General features: G+C 41.1%; 1 protein-coding gene across 4 annotated transcripts in view; it reads left to right on the plus strand.

Annotated features, from left to right (window-relative positions):
• The window catches only part of nr1h4 (nuclear receptor subfamily 1, group H, member 4), a 32,486-nt gene extending 11,070 nt beyond the window's left edge, over positions 1–21,416 (plus strand). For all 4 annotated transcript variants that reach the window (XM_006633062.3, XM_015351833.2, XM_015351831.2 and 1 more), the window contains 7 exons: positions 3,431–3,571; positions 7,274–7,416; positions 11,530–11,628; positions 12,255–12,354; positions 13,216–13,362; positions 20,149–20,262; positions 20,686–21,416. In XM_006633062.3, coding sequence (XP_006633125.1) covers positions 3,431–3,571; positions 7,274–7,416; positions 11,530–11,628; positions 12,255–12,354; positions 13,216–13,362; positions 20,149–20,262; positions 20,686–20,924 — 983 coding nt within the window. In that variant the 3' untranslated portion in view covers positions 20,925–21,416. The remainder of the gene's footprint in view (positions 1–3,430; positions 3,572–7,273; positions 7,417–11,529; positions 11,629–12,254; positions 12,355–13,215; positions 13,363–20,148; positions 20,263–20,685) is intronic.

The raw sequence follows: 21,416 nt of genomic DNA on the forward strand, positions 1-21,416 counted from the left end.
GAGGAGAACCGCAGTCACAGTCTCTCAGGATCACTTCACAACTAGCTGGCACGGAAGACACTAAGGCTCCACATATCGAGCCAGATACAATATATGCCAATAGGCCAGTTTTGTTTTCTTCCACAATATGAGGAACAGTGAAGGAGTCCTAAGACTATAATCACTTGAATAAGTTGTTACTTTAAGCTATTACTTTATTAAAGCTTGAAGATGAGAGGAGGCCAAGTGACCCATGTAACCAGTTTGCTAACTGTTCTGAGAATCCCACTTAGCTGTTTCTTGAAGGAAGCTAGGGTATCGGCTTCAACAACATAGCCATGTTGCGTGTTCCACACCCCCACAACCCTTAGTGTACAGGTCTGCCTCCTGTTATGGGGCTTAAAAGTATTTCACACTTGTATTCTTTAGTTTAGTACACTGGGTGATGCTGAAGTTGTGCTTTAGGGATGACTTTGTCAGTGCTTTTACAGATTTTGGACATTTGAAACGTGTTCCACTGTAGTCTAGCTTGTATGAGCATAGAAGTATCTGTGAGCAATTTTGTTTTCTCAGTTCTTGCTAGTGTATTGAACAATTTCACACAGAAGTTACTGATTTTTGAACTTTTAACTATATTTGATAATATTTTGTTTGCCTTTTTTAACTATAAAACATTATACATTGTTGGCCTTTCTCATTACTTCCCCACACTGACTTGAGACGTGGAATGTGTTAACATAGAGACCTGTTTTTCTATGGCTCTCCAATTAGTGTCTTCCATCTTATATTTTATTTATTTATATCTGCACGAAATACTCTGCCTTTGTTTATATTAAACATCATCTGCCAAATTGTTACTCAGTCCTTTATGTTGTGTAATTCTGTTTGAATTTCTTTTCCTGTTTCTACAGCATCTGCAGGTCCTTGTATTTCTGTATTATATACAAATTTGACAAGTTTGCAGGAATCTAGATTATTCATAAACACAAGGCACACCACCACAGCATGTACATTCGCCCTTCCTGTGTTCTCTGTCCATTACCTTAGACACCTAGAACTTTCCCCTTAAAATTAATCTTTGAAGTGGAGCTTTCACTTTTTCAAAAATAAAAAAATGGTAAAATAAAAATAGTTCATATCATATGTTCTGCTTGTATCCATGACTGCAATTGCTTGTTCAAAGACACTTAAGATGTTAGCTCAGCCAGCCTTTTCTAAATCCATGCTGACTATCCCCCAGAATTATATTACTGTTGAAAACACAATGTTTGAGAACCTGCTAGATCTTGGGTAAGTTAAAACAGTAGAATTTTTCATACATGTCTAACGGGATAGAAGATATAAGTCACTTACAACTCATACAATACTCTGTTTCAAAAGAGCTCATAAATGAATGGAAACTGCTAAATAATCTCAGGATCAAATTGTTTTGATGAGTAGCATTTATAAACACAAATTCTACCGCCTCACTCTTTTCCTTTTGTGATGAATCTCCTCCTGAGTGGTACAGTGCCTCAGTTCAGAGTGATTAATTTATGTCCCAGTCTCACAGCCAGGAACTGGGAAGATCAAGGTCTCAGACTGACTTTCACAACGTCACACACTAAGTCAAAGTTGTCGCTGGGGTAGTGACTTATAAACTGCTATGTACATTTTGTGCACAGATTAAAAAAGTGATAACGGGAAATCTGCATTTTGGAAGACAGGGCATTGGACACGATAAGATGAACAACTTGCATTTCTTTAAATTAAATGAGTCGATTGACTTGATTCACTTTTTGTATTTGTTATAAACAAACAGTGAAACAAAAGGCTTGGAACATACAGTACCTCTAGGGTGGTCACGTCCTGGTAGCAGCTCCTAGGATTTTTGCTCACAGTCATTACAGAGAGGGACCCTCTGCCCCCGGACCCTTCCATAGACATCCCTGAATTCAATTATCGAAAACAAGGCATCTCTCCCACACAGCTGTTATACTACTACAGTAGGGATTGCAACTATTAGCCATCAAATAATTCTTTTGACTCACGTTATAGTTCTTATCTCTGTGGTCACAACAGGACAACACTGTCTCTTTTACGATTTAATGTAAAATACTAAGTTGTATGTGATTTCTTTTCTATGTATATGTATAAATACCAGTTCTGATTTGATACAGATAATTATTGTTCCTGCATATTTGTATTTAGAATTGCATATGAGCTATAAATGGTAACTATGAATGTGATTCCCTTTTTGAGCTTCAGATAATGTAGTAGTTTAATGAGTGCTAATATAATCCAACATTCCTTATTCATGAAGCAGTGCAGGCACGCTATGTCTTTCTCCTTTCTTAAAGCTTGCTACAACTCAGCATCACAGTCTTCCCTGGGCAGAGTCAGTTACCCCTCTCCTATTTCTCCTGAATAACAGTAGGAGAAACTGAGCTCCCTCAGGGCAATGCATTTTTAATGGCTGCCATTCTCCTGATCACCAGGTGGAAGGATGTATAATGTCCAGTTCTGTTGTCCTGTCATATACGGAATTTGGACAGACGTCCTGGTTGAACGAGTAAGGAGGTGTAGCACAATGATTTCTCGGGGGACTCAATTGTTGAATTCTTTTCCCACGTAGTAATTAAAGGGCATAGAACAGTTACTGTATATAGAAAGATAAGTAGTATCATTCTGAATACTAGAAGCATTGCAAAATGTTTTTTCTTATTTTGTGGTGAATAAAACATCAGATCATTTTACTCTTTGACCTGCGTGTTCCTCTGGCAGTGAAGTGGAGTTGCGGTTAGGCCTCAGGACTCCTTACCCGGAAGGTTATGGGTTCGAGCCTCAGGCTGAACCCTTGAGTAAGGTACTTCACTTCGATTGCTTGTCTGATTGCTCCAGTAAATACGGACTCCCCACCTGTATGAATGGGATTTGCTTTAGCCAGACGTGCCAAATGTGTCTGTGAAATTAATAATCGTAATTGGATCTTAGCATGTTTTATACTGATCTTAGCGCAGCCTGACAAATGTTAGAAATAGAGGTGGACCAGCTATGAATTGTGGGTTTCTGTGCAAACATACTATAGGTTCCTATTATTTAACTTTCAAAACGTGCCACATTTTTAATATGCCAATTCATTTGGCTGACAGGGTCATGTAAGCAACTTACAGCACATGTGCACCCGATTGCACAGCTGGGTATTTCACTGGAGCTGTTAGAGGGAGGCAGCTGGCTCAGGGTGTCTCCCCTGGGGTTAAACCCACAGGCTGACCACTGCGCCACGCCACCGTCCTGGATTTGAGACTGAGATGCTTTACCTGAAATGGGAAATCTGAAGATTTCAACACACGGCCGTCCATAAGGCAGGCGTCTCTCGATGCAGAGTCTCCGGGATTTGGGGTTTGTTGCCTTTCTTCCACGCCGGACTCCTGAGACCTTCACCGCCTCACCTTTCCTTTTCTTCCCCAAGGCTTCTTCAGGAGGAGTATCACCAAGAACGCGGTCTACAAATGCAAGAATGGGGGGAGCTGCGAGATGGACATGTATATGAGGAGGAAATGTCAGGAATGCCGTCTCCGGAAGTGCAAGGAGATGGGAATGCTGGCCGAGTGTAAGTGTGCTGGGAGAGGCGGGAATCAGCCGAAGGGGCAAGAAAGACAGGTCAATTCGCCGACCGCAACAGGGTGTGTTAGGACATAGAATCCACATTTATAGACAGCAGCAATAAGAAAATCTCTGACCTCTTACAGCCTGAGCTAAACAAGACCATCAGCTCAGATTGTAGGGCAACTGGAGCCCCAATTTCTCACATGCCTATTAGCCAATAAGCCTAATTTATTTTTAAATAGTTTTTTTTAATAACATTGTCTTTATTGAGGACCAGCCTCAGTAATTTGAAAAGCTGTACAGTGAAATATTTTCTAAAGCATTGTCCATTTCAAATATGCCTATATATTTTCCCCAAGGCAAGAATAATACCGTAGAAAGATGGAAGCTGATTTTAAATGGGCTAGTATACTCCCATTGTGTTGTGACGCATGTGTCTGCTGCAACACAAGGCAAATTTGACCCTACCAAAACTTATTAATAGATATGAATATTGAATGGGTATTGAATACGAATGGGTGAAGCAGTTTCTCACTTCCCCACCTGATCTGCTGGTGCAGAGTGCCTGCTGTGTGTCACCCAGGTGGGGGCTGTGCTTCAGTGGTGCATGAGGGGGGCTCCCTTCAAAAAATGCAATTTGGGATGGAAAGGCGCTATAAAAAATGCAAGTACAGTAATACTGTGTCCAGAAAATGGTCCACGTCAACATATATACAGTATACTGTATTAGAAATGATTTAAGGTTGTGATCAAGATAAATCTAAAGATTGTGTCATCCATTCAGTTTCTGGACACTTGTCTTTCAGGTGTTTGACAGCACTAAATCACATTTGCTTTCACAATATTTATTATTTTCTTAATAAATTACTTATATATAGTATGTGTATAAATGCACACACAGATACATTTAGCAAATGTTATCAGTTGTTTCCTAACCTTCTTTCAAGGTTAAATCTGTTAAGTGTTTAATGATACACTCGAAATGAGCCCTTCTGTAGTAAGAATGTTAACTATTTGCCTTTACAGCAGAGAGCAGATGTGTGTCTAAGGACACCATTCAGCAATGAGGAAGACAATAAAAGATAGAATGAATTTAAAGTAGACACCAGGAAATTAATCTGAAATTAACATAGTGTCTGTAGTTTTCCCATATGTACTGGTTTCCTGATAAGAAGATGAGGTGTTTTATTAACTCTGGGCTCTGAAATGAAAGAACTATGGCTGCATTTGTTTGGAAAATAAATTGAATACTTTTATATCTGTAGATAATGTTTTTTCTTTTTTTTTATCCTGTAAAAGTGTGCACACTTCAGTTTTACTTGTTGGTAGGTTCTACAATTCTGTCCAAGATGTTAATACTCTTTATTAATATGTGCTGCCTGAAATTATTTTAATATGCTGAAAAGAGAAGAAAAGAAACACAACGTTTCGGCTGTGGAACCTTCTTTGGCTGTGGAGCCGCCTTCTACACAGCTGAAGAAGGCTCCACAGCTGAAACATTGTGTTTCTTTTCTTCTCTTTTCAGCTGGAATAAACCTTTACTTGTTCCTCCACAGCCTACACCTGCTGATGCAGCTCCCTACTTGAATTATTTTAATAAATTAATTTTAAATCTTCTCAGATTTCCTTAACATTGAAAAGTTATCATAATGCTATGCGTTTATATAAGAAACTTTGTCTGAACAGCCATCATCAAAGAATACGTAAGCACACATAAAGCATACAGTATATGAATGTTTACATGCGGAAAGACTAATATCTTTTTAGTTGCATGGCTCTTTGTGTGAAAAACGATCGCCTCAAGGTGCTGAACAGAAATGAAAAATAACAGGAAAAGTTGGAAAAGTGAGACAGAAAAATAAAGGCAATTTTGAAAAGTGATACTGATTTTGAACGCTTCCAAGCAAAACCACAACTTGTTAAGTTTCGCAATAACTTGGCGTAGGCGTGATTCATTTAGCCAGGAACATTTTAAAATATGCAACTAGCTCCACGTGCTGGTGTCTGATAGAATCTTTGGTATAAAAAAGAGAAAAGACCGACCTAATAAAAGCCCTCAATGTGAAAGGTGTGAAAAAGCAACAACATCATAAATGCTGAAAATATGTAGAGTATTCCAGTGGCGTGTAAAAATGTATGAAGTAGAAAACATGTTGTGATGATAGATTGTTGATGTACATCGCTATTTGATCACCCAGATATCGATATAAAAGAGATTTTATGTCATTTGCAGGTTCTAGGATATTTAGGAAGCTGACGGCACTGCTTTGTTGGGATTTGTGCGTTGATAAAGGGCCACTTCGCCCAGCGGAGCGAATCGTTGTCGATAGCAGGGGGGAATGGGAGAGAGCGATTTTACCGTTCTTGGGAGTAAACTCCTCCAGGTTGGAAGCTGACGGAGGACAGGACTGACAGGAAGCCGTATAAAAGCTGGATTCATTCTCTCCTGTCGGCTTGGGCCAGAGGAGAGGAGCCACAATGAGTGTTGCTATTTGAAGCTGTCAGGTGATGGAAACACTGAGTGCCCTGATTGAACAGCTCATGTTGCTCATAAATTGTACATCAGAATTTTTATAAATATTGTAGGTGGCAGGCATTCTGTGGGCCTGCACTCCAAACACTTGACGTGTTTCCGAGAAGGAGTGGGGGGACAAAGGGTGGTGCTATTTCTGGATCTAGGCCTAATTCTGCCTGAAAGGCTCTCATCTACTGGAAAAACCCTCTGGTCATGCAAGAAGTAGCAGAAAAACCCCCAGAGAAATTGTTTTCCCATCTACGGTTATTCGGAACAATTACAGTGTATTTCATTGCATGTTGGCAAAATTATCTTGCGTTTAAATTGTGCCGTTTTCACACCTGAGATGTGAGTTCTCAATTCCAATACATAAACGTGAAGAATTCCAAAATATTTTTGATCCTTGAAATGAACAGGGATCAGTACATTTAAATTTCCTCTAACACACTCTTTGCTTTTCGTCTTTAAAAAAATAACTTGCACGGGCAAGTCTAATATACCCCCGTGCTGTTATGAGAAGGGGCGTGCATATAAAAAAAAGCATACCTGTGATGGACAGGCGTCTTGCAGGGATCGGCTCTGGCTCCCCAGCAGCCCTGAATTGGATTAAGTGTTTAGAAAATTGATGAATATCTCTGTACAATGCTTTTTATTTACAATATTTATGTAGTTACTCATAACAATTATAAATTCTAAAATCAATCCGGTGAACCCACATTAATATCCCATTCACTTCAAAGCAAGACTGTAGGAATATTTGAACATACTGTAAGATACTTTAAATCATATTGCAGTCTGTCTGTGAGCAACAGTTGTTTTTGTTCATTGACAACAGTTCACTGACAGCTCCATGACTAGTGACTGTAAGCAAGCAATCTGCTGTGCATTTTGGAGACAAATGGCAAAGTAAAGTGTTCCTTTAAAAAAAAGGTTTTTCGTGTCAGCAGTGAGTCAGCATTGACTCTTGGGTATTTTTTGGTAACTAACAAACAGTCAAAGAGACAAAGTGTATTTCCACCAGCTGTTCTGTTGCTTTAGGTATTGCCTAGTAGGAGTTTAAGCCTATGCTATATTTTGAAGTAGATATTTATGCAGTACCACATGGTTCCCTTCTGGCCCTGTATTACCTGGGTTTATGAATTTAACAGAATGCCTTTACTCACGTGAGTCTTCTCCAAATGCTGTTGACAGGTTTATTGACGGAGATACAGTGCAAGTCCAAGAGGCTGAGAAAAAACACCAAATCCTCTCCTGACCATTTCGGCAGAGAGGAGACAGAGGCAGGCGACAGTGGGGACAACAAGCAAGTCACGTCCACCACAAAGGTTCTGAAGGTACGCAAAGGGGTGGTGGGAGTGTGGAACAAGCTGCCCAGCCATGTTGTTGAAGCCTGGTTTCTTTCACTGAACGGCTGGAGGAGATCCTGGGATACTCAGCTACTAACTAGCAAATTGGCCAGATGGTGTCGAATGGCCTCCTCTCGTTTGTAACCTTTCCTATGCCTTTCAAGGCAGAGCTATGAAGCGGCAGAAAAGAGAAATGCCGGGGTTCAGACAGAGGGCTGTGGGTTTACGTGCCTGGTAGGGGCCGTGTTGCTGTACCCTTGAGAAAGTGTTCAACCCAGATTCCTCCAGCACACCCACCTATATAAATGGGTTCCAAATCCTGCTTGTGAAAATTAATTAAAGTATCATATTAATAATGAGGCTTGTGAAAAACCTACTGATTGCTTCTCAGCAAAACATTCCCCCTATTTTTAATTTTTTTTTTAGCTGAATTTGTTGCTGGAGTGCAGTATTATCAATATTTTTCTTTTCTGGCTGGTGTGAAGACAATTATAGTAGTGTCCATCTGTGGGAGGCTGAGTAGCAAAAGAGCCACAGAAATAAATACAGATACATTCATTCTGCATGCATGCTAAACACAGTATTGTGCTAATCTGTATTGTGTCTTATGGCTAAGATGAAAAACTGAATTGCCACAGAACAACTCTAAGCCACCTGAAGGATCAGTAATGATCATGCTACTGTTTTTGAGGAAAAGACAATCCATCCAAATTCCATAAGAGTGCAAAAAAATATTTTAAGAAGCTGACCTGAGTTTTGGCATAAACATTATCTACACAGAAATCAAGTAGCCACCCCCCTGGAAAGCTAATCACAAGAGCAAGGCTTCACTTTCTTTTAGAAATGCAACATGTATCAGTTATAAGGAAAATAACCTTATTACTTGCAACTAGAGCTTATCAGTAAAATGGTGAATATAATAATAATAATAATTACTTACACTTATACAGCGCTTTTCTGGACACTCCACTCGCTTTACAGGTAATGGGGATCCCCTCCACCCCCACCCCCACCAGTGTGCAGCCCCACCTGGATGATGCACCAGTACTCTCCCCACACACCAGCTCTCAGTGGGGAGGAAAACAGAGTGATGAAGCCAGTTTAGAGATGGGGATTATTAGGAGGCCATGATTGGTGAGGGACAATGGGAAATTTGGCCAGGATGCCAGGGTAACACCCCTACTCTTTTCGAGAAACACCCTGGGATTTTTAATGACCACAGAGAGTCAGGACCTCGGTTTTACATTTCATCTGAAGGACAGCACTTTTTTACAGTATTGTGTCCCCGTCACTATACTGGGGCATTAGGACCCACACAGACCACAGGGTGAGCGCCCCCTGCTGGCCCCACTAACAACACTTCCTGCAGCAACCTTAGTTTTTCCCAGGAGGTCTCCCATCCAGGTACTAACCAGGCTCACACCTGCTGAGCTTCAGTGGGCTGCCAGTTGAGAGTTGCAGGCTGATATGGCTGCTGAATATGTTTGTTGCAGGTGTAGCATTTTGCTGAACAAACATGTCATTCATCAATGCACGATGCTGATCATTATTTGTTATTAGGGTTGATCAATACAGACACTACCATAAAAGTGAAAGGCCAGTAACCTGTGTCCCCTCCATTGGAAGCTACACAAGCTTTATCATCAGCAGCACATTTTGTGTCATTTAGCATACTGTATCTCATGGGATTCTGTCTCATTCATCTCATAGAGCCCGGACAGACATGTGCCTGCTCACTGAGCCCGTCTCTGAACCCTAAATATTACACATCATCCCAGCTCATCCCACAGATAATTGGTACAATTTCATCTTGCAAGAAAGACGTTAAGTGACCAGCTTGGGAATGGGTTCTGTCCTGCAGGGAAATTGTCTCATAAGGATGAGCTCATAGGAAGGGCAGCAAGTAATTCTCGGGACTCGATTAATGTAACACCATGCTGTCAGGGTGCCGTCAATCACTAGATGTGGAGTTCTGTAGCAACTAGAATCCTCTGGCCAGACCATCACACTTGAGCTCATCAATCTTGGTGACGTGTCACAGCTCACAGTGTCCTAGATCATGGCCTGTCATTGACATACCAAGTGTGTCTGTAATGTCTTGCCAGGCTAGAAGTTGCTAACTGTGAACAACCCAAGATGGTGAGTGTCAGTGTGCCGAGGCAGTCTAGTCTCCTACAGACCAATGACATGAAGGTGTTGCTTTCTTGATAAATGCGTTATATCCTTTCTTCATTTTCACCAGACTTGATATTCAACAGGTTAAGTCACCTCATCGCCTGTACCCCATCACCTTTCTCACTGATGAGGTTATGTAGTGCTTATACAAAGGTTAAAGTCAATCATGTGTATTACGTTCACTAAGAAATAATCAGCTGATCAAAATGACACCAAAAACATTTATTTGGTAACCAGAAACCATTTTTTTTCTGTAACAGAAACATGCAGAAACAGAGTGATAGGTTACATTTGATGCTCAGTATAATGTGAAATAAAGGACAAAGAGCTTTGTAGATTCTTGATTTAAAATTTCTTGAGCTTTTAAAATAGTCTCCATGATAACTTCCTGACTGTGCTGTGGTTTATGGAATTATAACAGAAAAACTGGTATTCAGGAGAAAGTGTGCAGTAGATCCTAATCTATTCCTAATCACACTTCTGCTTGCCTGTGTATATAAGGCTCTCACCTGGGTCCTCCCACAGCACATTTCTCTTGTATGAGCACTGTGCGTCTCGCTTTGTTTACAGACAGAGGTGTCTCATATTTGGGGTTTCCGGGATCTTACCATCGTCTTGTTCACCCAGGACTGAAACTGCTCACCTCCAAAGCCTCAAAGCAAGCGGCTCTGCGCCCACCACACCATTTTTCTTGCAGGTCTCCTGATGTCAGCAAGCCTCCCAGAACCTCCAGGCGTCCCTGCGCCGGTTTTCCCCTTACCTATCTCTTGCCTGCTCCTTCCTCTCCACTTCATTTCTGGTCTGATGTCCAATCCACTGCACCTATGGCCCCAGCACATATGTCCAGTATATTGTTTCGTCTCCCCTATCCCCATTCCTTCTTTTCCCTCTCCGACAGGAGACCCTGGTTGCCGATTCCCATCCCACCCTGCAGGGTGCTAGCACATGGCATCAGCTTCCTCGTTCACCCCCTCTCTGTCCATAGCACTCAGGCCTAGGCAGCTACAGCGATGGGTTCTCCCCCAAAAAAAATTTTTTTTCATCCCCTTTTCGGTTGGCGTCCAACTGGTCAGTGTTGGCCCTTGATTCTTTCCCTTGCTAAATCCTCCAGCCGCATACGTAGCCGATATCCCTTCTCTTTTTGGGGGTTTCAGGCTGAAATACGTTCCTATCGCCTAGATAAATTCAGCAAGCGTCTCTCTTCTGTTTCCACGCCAACGCTACTCTTCCTCGCCCCTGCAGCGTCTCCCTCTGCCTGCCACGGAGTCCCAGTACCTGCCCACTGGTAGCTCTCTTCCCACTTCCCTTTCTAGATCAGCAAGTCCCCATGGCAACCGGTACAAACACAGCACTGTCAGAACCCGCTCATCTGGCAATCGCTTGAAACCCCACCACCAAGACAACAAGCTCCTGCTCATGAGCATGCATCAGCAAGTGGCCCTATTCCGGCTCCACACAGGTGTTTCCAAACTGCTCCTTGTGGGTCAATGCACCAGTGCACCATACCATTTAATAGGAGCTAACCACACTACTGAGTATGATGTGTCAGAGTACTGTATTGACCTTCCTCAGGCTCACAACTGCAGTCCTCCTACTTTCTGTGTTGCTGTATGGAAGAACAGAAAAATGAGAATTTCCCTGGATTTTTCTTCCTCTTTTTGCCCTGAGATGAAGGCAATGGACTAACGGTTGTTGCTCTTCCAGCATACATTTTATATTTTGCCATTCAGTGATACATGATCTTTTTATTATACTAAATATGAAGAAGCAGTTCTGAGGTTTATAAAATATGCAAGACATGTGAGCTAACATTTAAAACAGAGGCTGATAAAAGCAATGGAATGAAAACTATCAATTATTCAGATATGATAACAGTGGCCCATAGTATTCTTACTTTGAAAAACCCATCTATTCTTTTAATTTCAGGAGAAGATAGAATTCAGTCCAGGACAGCTCAATCTCTTAAATTACATCTTAGATGCCTACAATAAATATCGGATTCCTCACGATGTTGCGAAAGAACTAGTAAGTTTCCTGTTTTCATCATTCTATGTATACATGTATCCTTTCCATTTTCACTATATGTTATTTTGAGAAAATATAACAACCAGCCAGTCATGCTAAAACTACCTACAGTACATAAGTTTTAAGTTCTTTAGTTCTGCTAGATTTTTCTTATTTTTTATCCACATAAGTAATACAAACAATTATTTGCCAGCTTGTAAATTTGTAACTTTTAACACACACTCAGAAGAAAGCTTGATGTAATGGTGATTCATTTGGTTTACATCAGATTAGACAGACGAATCTCCCAATACTTGACTCTAAACTTAAATGCTGGGCTATTGGATAGAAATCTTGGCCCTTCCTTACATAACAATAAACTGTATGTGAAATGGTTTCAAAACTTAAATGGAGTATAAAAACAAAACGTTTCTTCAAATACTGAAAATTAATTTTAACTCATTTTGTGTTAACTCACATGGAACACTGTCTCAAAAGAGCTTCACTTTATGTAAATGATATGTAAAATGAAAACAAATAAAAAAATAAGTCTGTTGATACTGGGGTTATTTTTAATTCTGGATAATATGATTATTATGTTTTTTAATTGAGCTCCATGACCAATTGAGCATTATTTTTTTCTTTAGCTCCATGACCAATTCAATGCTGAAGAAAACTTCCTAATACTGACAGAAATGGCAACCAGTCATGTGCAAGTGCTGGTGGAGTTTACAAAAAAGCTACCAGGTATCTCACTTTTGATAACTTACAACACAGAGTTCATTGGATATTTACACAGCTTTAGAAGGTGTTACTTTTTTAGAAGGTGTGAATAAATGTGCAGGATTTATTTTCCTTAAGAATACTAATAAATTCCTTCCTCCACTATTAATAAGAGACAAAAATAATCTGAAACTACTATGTTGAAAAATGTTTTAAAAAATGTTGGGTAATTTAGCTGCAGTGTGTTAAGATAAAGGATGTTTATAAATGTTACATAGAATACTGGACGCCACAATGGCATAGCACTGCTCTTGGGTCCAGGGTTCGATAATGTGCTGGCGTACCTTCTGGGTGGAGTTTGCACGTTCTCGGTATGTTCACCCCAGCTGTTCCGATTTCCTCCCACCTCCCACACCCATGCTGGTAGATTGCTTGGCTGTTCCGGGGGGGGGCAGGTGAGGGGCTCTTTCCTCCGCTTGGCCGGAAGCAGCTCTGCTGTGGCCCTGAGGCTGACACAGGTGGGTTAGGTTTCGGGTGAGGAGGAAGACCGGGGCTTGTGCAGAGTGGAGAGCACAGCGCTTCCCAGATACACGTAAGCACACCAGTGCCTGCAGGAGGACCACACGTCTGAGCTGCCACTAGCAGGGAAACCCTCCTCCAGGGAAAGGTCTTCTCCTAGCTGGCTGCAGATCACCTCAGAGGTGCTGCTCCGTTTACCTGAGAGGCGAGGAGAATAGTGTACTTTATTTGCAAGGCATGTGTGAAAATGTGCAAATACTCGTGAGATGAAAAAAGGTTTTGCACCCATGTTTCCATAAGCTGCGCAGGGGAAAGATCGCAGCTCTTCCTCTGCCTCCTCGCGCTTGACGTAAGAACCTCTCTCAGGCTTCCAGGCTCTGGACCACGAGGATCAGATTGCCTTGCTGAAGGGTTCAGCAGTAGAAGCCATGTTCCTGCGATCAGCGCAGATTTTCACCAAAAAGCTACCGGAGGGACACACGATGATGCTGGAGGAAAGGATCAGAAAAAGTGGTACGTACTGTACATCATCTCCTTCACAGCTCTTTCTGTGATTTTACGTCCACATCATTAGGGAGCACCTCATGCTACACACTGTACTGCATTGTGCACATTTTCACTTTGTGGTTAAACACTATCAATGAGGGATACAAATGAGTCATATATATGCAATGAGGCACATTGCATTCACTCTAACTCAAGTCAAAGTTTTTGTTATCGTTTCAGCACCAAAATACATTTCAGAGTTACACATTAAAGTTTCTCATTAAAAGATAAAAACTGACTTCAAATGAACCAGTCATTTTAATCATGTACTGTATTTAGTATTTTTTCATAATATTATATATATATATTTTAATTGTTATAGATTATGCATGCTATTTTTATTTTTTATGTTATATTTCTAAAAGTATTATGCAAAGTATGCAATTACACACCACTCAGGTAACAATGATTATTTCTGTGCCATGAGAGTCTCACCTTTTTGGCTGAAAGAAAGTGGTTTTAAGGGCCTGGGCTTTATTTATGTATCATATCTACAAATTACATTTTAGAACAGTTTCTCAACATTTTCTTTCATACAGTTCCCCTTTTCAAGATGGCTCTCAATAAGGACCCCTTATGTACTTTTTTACCCTTTACTGTTAAAACTGAGGTTAGCCGATGTCTGAGTGATGAGTTTACAAACTGGTGGGTGCTGGGAGGGGTGACATTTTTCATTTGTTTTGGGGGACAGTCCCTGCAGAGCCCAGGGATACATACAGTAGACCCCTGATTGCAAACCATCACTTCCTCTGATGCTTTCATTTTGACCCTGGCATTGAGGCCCTGATCTCCATGTTTCCACTTGTTGAAACAGGACCAAGCTAGAGGGTGGTGGAAGGGAATCATTTCATAAGTTAAACACACAAACTTTCTTTCTCATTTCATTTTCACACCGAGAAGTGAAGGGGCAATCGATTATTCACCATGAGAGCAGATCTAGTACATTGAAAGCAGTAACTGCCCTGGATTGTCACAGTGTTATGAAAGATAAGATCACTTTATTAACCATACACAATTTCTTGCATTAGGAATTTGTCTTTTTGCATACTTGCTCTCCATGAGACACATAGGCACACAGATGGGGAGAGAGGATGTGGCCAGAGTGCAGGGTCAGCCATTTATATGGCGCCCCTGGAGCAGTTGGGGTGAAGGGCCTTGCTCTTGCTCAGGGGCCTAACGCAGTAGGATTCCTCTGCCAGACGCGGGATACGAACTGGCAACCTTCTAGCCACAGGCACAGATCCTTAGCCACAGAGCCAATGCTCCACCCCACTGACAGGGATACAAGACATGGTCAATCAGTCCAATTCTTCAGAGAGCCTCTGTGTACCAGCTTCACATGGCACCCCCTACAGGGCAGGGACTTACTGTAGGTGACACATTTCTTCACACATCAGAAGTAAGAGGCAGGGATGACTGACGTTACCAAACTGTGTCACCTGGCACATTGATCTCTTAAGATTGACGATATGTATTGGCTGTGTTTGATCACAAAGAACCAGCTATTTGCATACTGTGAGAATCAGCAGCAAACATTTTTGCACTTTGTGCAGGGCTTACACTTGCCAGAAATAATTGAAAATATCTTTGACATTATAGACATAGACCTTAACTGCTCTCTTATACAGAGAAAACAGAACCTCTCCTCCATGTTTATTTCTCATGTGTAATCTATTTCTGCGTGCCAGCCTCTATTACTGTTTGGCACAGAGCTGTGTTTTATTATGAGAACAGCACGAACATATTTCAGAATGAATGAAATCTCTCTCTTCTGGGGACTAGTAAAAAAGAAAAGGACATGAGCAAGCGAAGCGAGATAGGTTGCGCTGTTATATGATACATGGTGTACTTTTGACAGAGGCGGTGTACTGTGCATGATTCATCCAATACTTTGATAGGTTATATTGTCCCTGTGGTAGCTACCTATCCTCAGTTACAGTGCCAGGAACCAGTGCCATGTGTTAATTGTATTGTCCGTGTAGCATTGAATAAAGGTTGTAAAGGAGCCAGTACTGACACAAGGACTGGTAATGAGCTATTAGCCCATGATCGTCTTACTGGTAGCCCACCAGTTAAATGATGAAAAAGGCTCAGTAGATAATATATTAGCTGTATGCTGATTTGCAAAAAGGCGTAGGTCAGATGACAGCAGTCGTGCACTGAGGAAGCCTTGTTTCCTACAAAGGGTAGCATGATGACTTGGCAGGCTAGGTTCTAGATGGGGGTGACTTCGGTGTAGTTTGCATGTTCTCCCTGTTTTCTCTGGCACCTCTGTTTTCCTCCAGCCAGCAGAGGAATCCTACTCCATTGGGCCCCTGAGCAAGAACCTTTACCCCAGCTGCTCCAGGGGCACTGTATAAATGGCTGACCCTGTGCTCTGACCCCAAGTTTCTCTCCCTGTCTGTGTTTCTCAAGTTGGGGTATGTGAAAAGACAAATTCCTAATGTAAAAAAAAATGTATATGGCCAATAAAGTGATCTTATCTTATATCAGGTTAAGTGGAGTTTCTGATCATCTTTAGATCAGTGTTTGTTAGAGAAAATATGGATAGATGTCATTAGACTGTTTTTACAGTCCATGTGTACATGACAGGCTCCAAATCTAAATTTTTATTTACATGTTCTTGAAGAGCATTTTGTGAAAGGACAGCAGTGTTCGTCCTTAGGTCACTCGATATAAAGTATTCACATTGTTTTTCTCTTTTAACTGCATGTACTCATATCATGCATATTCACTCAAACACACAATTCTTAAAGGAAACTGAAAACAATGATGTTTGGTCAGGAAAAATAAGATCTCTGCTGTGTGAGGTGTAACAGTACATTTGTGAAACATAAATATTTTCAAAGGTGTGCTCAAAATAGTTCTTGTTATTTTTGAAAACTATCATTTTGAATTTAAAGTGATTCAAAATTTGCTCCAAGGAGAACCGTGAAGAAATGCATCTCATATACAACAAAAAGGGGTGTGAATAATAAATCCAGGGACTAAACTAAAGGAAGAGAGGGAATTATGCATATTCATGGCGGGGCTCGTTGTCTCTGAACTTCATATCAATTACAGGTGCTTTCAATAGAAACTGTATCGTGTGCTCTTCATGGCTCCAGTTTCATCCTTTCTGGAGACCAGGTTTGGTGTCACTAAGAGTGGAAAACCGATGCCCCTGACGCTACATAGAAATATTTTAGTGAATCTTTAGAAAGGAAACTATTTTGCAAACAAACAGAGCCATAATGTTAAGAAAAATACTAAAATGTTATCATGCTTTGTGTTATTTTTGCATGAGTGTAACAGACTTTCACGCTCGTGAATGCATTTCCATTTTTCTGTAAAGGAACAAGTAGGTTTATTCCATGCTGAAAAAAAAGAAGAAAACACAACGTTTCGGCCATGGAGCCTTCTTCAGGTGTAGATTTTTCTGTGTTGGACCTACGAAAGCGAACTGAACGAGAGAAATGCAATTTGAAAATCCACCAGTAAAAATAGAACAGCACTCCACCAATAAATGTGGATGGTGAAAATATTGAGCCGTAGAGAATCTATGAATGCATACAAGATATTGCTCTGTAGCATTTCTGTGAACATATATTAGAAGTACCTGGCATTTCCTTTTAATTTAAGGATAAGATTAAAAGATAAAGATTAAGGTAAAACTTGTCAGACCACCCTTGTAATGCTAGTTCAGCATTTACAGCTGCTGGCCTGTACAAGCAATGTTTGGGAAGGGAATGTGCTCTCAACGTTTGCATGAGGTTGCGAACGATTTTGAGGAACAGGGTTTCTAACAGCCCAGCTCTGAAACTCCCTGGGACTTTGAGCTGGTGTTCAGGTTGGAGCAGTCCCTCAAAATGCCAGATCTTGAAGAAAAAAGACCCTGCCAAAAGCGAGCATTGTTTCTAATCGTTACATCACAAGTGGTATTAATCTCCTGCTGCCATTGTTTGCTTCTGACATTTGTCTGCCTTGAGAATCCTGTGAGGTGCTCACGCTCAATGCCTTGTCATCTGTCTGGCTTTCCCCCTTGTGACCAGCTCCGTGTGGTATTCATGGATTATCCTCTGATCAGCATGAATTTTAAAAACACTCACTGTGCAGAGAAGACAGAGCCTGTCTGCTGGTGACCTTTCCGAATATGTCTTCATTGTCATGCTGATACTCAGACTGCAGCAGGTTCCAGTCCAGGCTGATCTACGTTCTGTAGGGGACAGCAGCTCCACCCACACAGCTCTTTACATGATAAAAGTGTTCGCGATGCTCCACAGACAAAACCCCTTTGACGAAATGGGATGCCTTTCATATGTTCATTACTGAGGGAGACTAATTAAAACGGCAGGGAGAGAAGATGCACATCTGTACCTAGAGCAGGGTTTTGATTTGCTGGGTAGGGCCCTTTGAAGATCTGCGCAAGACGAGAAGCACAATAAGTCGATATTTGCAGAGTCTAAACCTAGGCAATCATTTCACGGAATCTGAAAATAGGTGATATTTTTTAAAAGGCCATAGTTAATTGTGAAATTGCTCTTGATTGCACAGGAAGTGGTATTTGCTGTGATTTTAAATGTGTACTCTAAGCCCCTACAGCTGCTGCTTCAGAAGGAGTGAATGATTCAGTCATTTCTCAGGATTATGTCTGTGATTTTGGAACCTTATTTCTCACCCATATGTTAAATTAAGTCAATATCTGTCACATTAACAACGATTAACATCTGGGATTGGATCCAGTTGGAGATCCAATCCCAGATGTTAATTGTTCCAAGTTCTCGAGAACCTTTTTCGGAGCTCAATTAAATGCAGATGACAGACCTCAGAGAGGTCTTGTTTTGCGGGAGAAAGTCACATTTCCCTTCTTAATATCTGGAAAACACCTGTCACAGTTGGAACAGACTTCTGGGAATGCCTGGTAGTCCCTGAATCACAATTAACTACTCTTTACATAATATATATCTAATAGAAGGAAAGCTATGTGCAAAACTTAAATTCCTTTATTAACCAAGTTTTAGAATACTGGCTTCAGTGCATGCTTTAAACTGATGTCCATCTGCTTTTTCATCTGTAAAACCATCTGTAAATAGTAAACCAGACACAATATTTTATTTTATGACAGGATATCTTTAATTTTTGTCTCAAGGCAAGGAGGTTTTCTTTAGAGTGCTCTTTTGGGGTCTGCATATGAAATATAGGGATGGCACGATCATCACTTTACACACGTCCGACCACATCAGTTCACAGAGCGTTACAGTGGCACCACCTAGTGGCGTAATGGGGAAGCGTTCCACAGCATCTTCCCAATTCCAAGTTACGGGAAAGTAGATTTTAGCATATGAGACAAACGAATAAATCAACGGTGAAGCTGCATCAAAGTTTTCTCCTTATTTGTTCTTGGACTGATGTTTTTTCAGAGTGACATCTGCATGTTGATTATGCTGAAAATGTGTCAAACATCTTTTTTCTCGGGCAGATTTATTGTCCTTGGCACCACTTTAGGAGTTATCATTATAAATGGAATTGCTGCACGGAAAAATGCAGGACACAGCAATAAGAATATTCAAAATCCCTCGGTTAACCTTCAGAAAAAAGAGACAGGTGTGTAGGTGACTGGGCTATAAGGCAGTCCACCTCTTGTTGTCTTCTTAGTGATAAAACATTCTTGTCCCAGTATATAACAGTACTTCTCAAGCGTAGGTTATACTATGATGTAGGACAGGGTCACACAATCTGTTTGGGATATAATTTCAATTCCCGTTTCGCTCTAACACTAGGCTACTACACAATCAACATTTCCAAGAGTCTAAGCAGATGTCCTTCCCCTTGATTGCCTGGTACGGATGCCCAGGTGCTGGTTTTCCATATTTAGCAGCCAGCTAAGAACATTCTCACTCACTTTTCAATGCAAACTTTAAAAAGGTTTCTTCACTGCAGTCCAGAGGCAAGGAGTAGGACATCGGAGTCCGGGGAAAGAAGAGAATACTGTTCCATATGCAATACGTCTTGGGCAATTGCAGTTATTTGCCAAATTCAATTGTATTATTGTTTTTTTTTAAAGATAATTTAGAACGGAAGAAGAAACAAATAATTGAAATCACAGAAAACGTGTTATTTTGCATAACCCAATGCAGTAGGTTGTGCGAATATAGAAAAGGCTACCCAGCCATATTGTTGAAGCTACCCTGCATTCCTTCAAGAAGCGACCAAATGAGAGGTTAATTACCAATGAATAAACACCAATTACTACCAATTAACACAAACTACCAATTAACAAACAACCTTGACGGCCCGTACAGTCTCCTGTCTCTTGTAACCATTCTGGTATTTAACAAAGTTCAATTGGTGCTTCTTTCTACAGTATATCAGGCCCGTGTCTGCGTCCCGCCCGGCATTCCGGCTGTTGAAATGCGCCTCATCATAGGATTCCCACCTGCAGAATGAACGTAGCATTGCAGCAGCGGGGATACAGCCTGCAGCTTAATTTACAGGACGTTTTTGTTCTAGTGATTCTATAAAATATATATATATATCTTCCAGCTGTAACACAAAAAGGAAAATGATCTTATAGAGACGTGATTTGGCATAACATAACGTGCCCGATATTGCAAAACCCGCAGTTGTGGGTGATATCGGGAATTGAGGCCTTATTGGTCCGCTAATAAAAATAGAAAGTACAGTACATCAGAAAAGTTCCAGGGGTATCACAAAACAAATTTGTTGGTAACGGTACAGCAGCTCGTAGTTCTCAAAGCTGTTATTCTTTTGCAGGTATATCAGAAGAATACATTACCCCAATGTTTAACTTCTATAAAAGCGTCGGAGAGCTTCGAATGACGCAGGAGGAATACGCTCTGCTCACCGCGGTAACGATCCTCTCACCAGGTGAAGTCCCGAGATCCACTTTGTTTTTAAACAACTTGTTTTTATTGACAAAATAACGTTTTTTACAAGGTGAATGTAATAGCCAGTAAGTATTATCATTCACGTTACGCGCAGAAAGGAATCAGCATTTCTTCTAATACACTACTGACACCAAAATACAGCTTGTTTTCAGGCGAGGAGAGGACCGAGCACTTCGGAAACTCCAAACATTTATTCCTCAAATAATAATTTAACACACGTAGTAGTAAGTATAGTATTATCATTTTCATTCAAATGTGCGATATTGAGTAAAATATGTTTGACGAGGATTCGGTGACCAGTCTCGTTTACTGTATGTCGGCGGGCCAGAAGACAGGTGAGTGCTGACTTCTGGGCTCCAGGTCTTGACTACAGTAAGGTGACCAGGTGTTGCTTGTGTTGCAGACCGCCCTTACGTGAAGGACGTGCAGTCTGTGGAGAGGTTACAGGAGCCGTTGCTCGATGTCCTCCGCATATTCTGCAAGCTGAACCACCACAAAGACCCCCAGCATTTTGCCCGCTTGCTGGGGCGCCTCACGGAGCTGCGAACTCTGAACCACTACCATGCGGAGATGCTCCTGTCTTGGAGGATGAATGACCACAAATTCACCCCCCTGCTCTGTGAAATCTGGGACGTCCAGTGAGTGCCGTCGGAAGGCACGTCGTGCAGCTTCTGCGACACTGAACGCCTATTTTAAAGAATACTGAAAACCAGCCGTCTGTATGCAACTCTTGCTGTGTTTTACTGTGCGGAGTGAAATAGTTGCTTCCGCGGCGGACATATCACAAGCAGTTACGTTTTCTTGTTTTGATGCAAGTGTGGTCTCTTCCGTTCACTAATTGCTGCATAGAGTTTATATTTTTATATTTTTATCGGGTTTTAGAGTGGCACTCCCAATATTTTTAGGAATTAGCAAATGGCCATTTTAACAGCACATAGCAAAAGGGAAAATAAAATGCATTATCACATATTCGCCTAATTTATGAATGGAGAAATGTTTCTTATCGTCTCTCTCTAATACAAGCCACTGTAATAGCTGTGGGACTAAAATACTGTACTTGGATTTTGTATTTACATTGTATCCTTTGTTCTGAATTTTACTGCCAAAAGCTATAAAGCACTTGATTCTTTGTCA

Source organism: Lepisosteus oculatus, chromosome 7 (assembly GCF_040954835.1).
Source record: "Lepisosteus oculatus isolate fLepOcu1 chromosome 7, fLepOcu1.hap2, whole genome shotgun sequence".
NCBI lineage: Eukaryota > Metazoa > Chordata > Actinopteri > Semionotiformes > Lepisosteidae > Lepisosteus > Lepisosteus oculatus.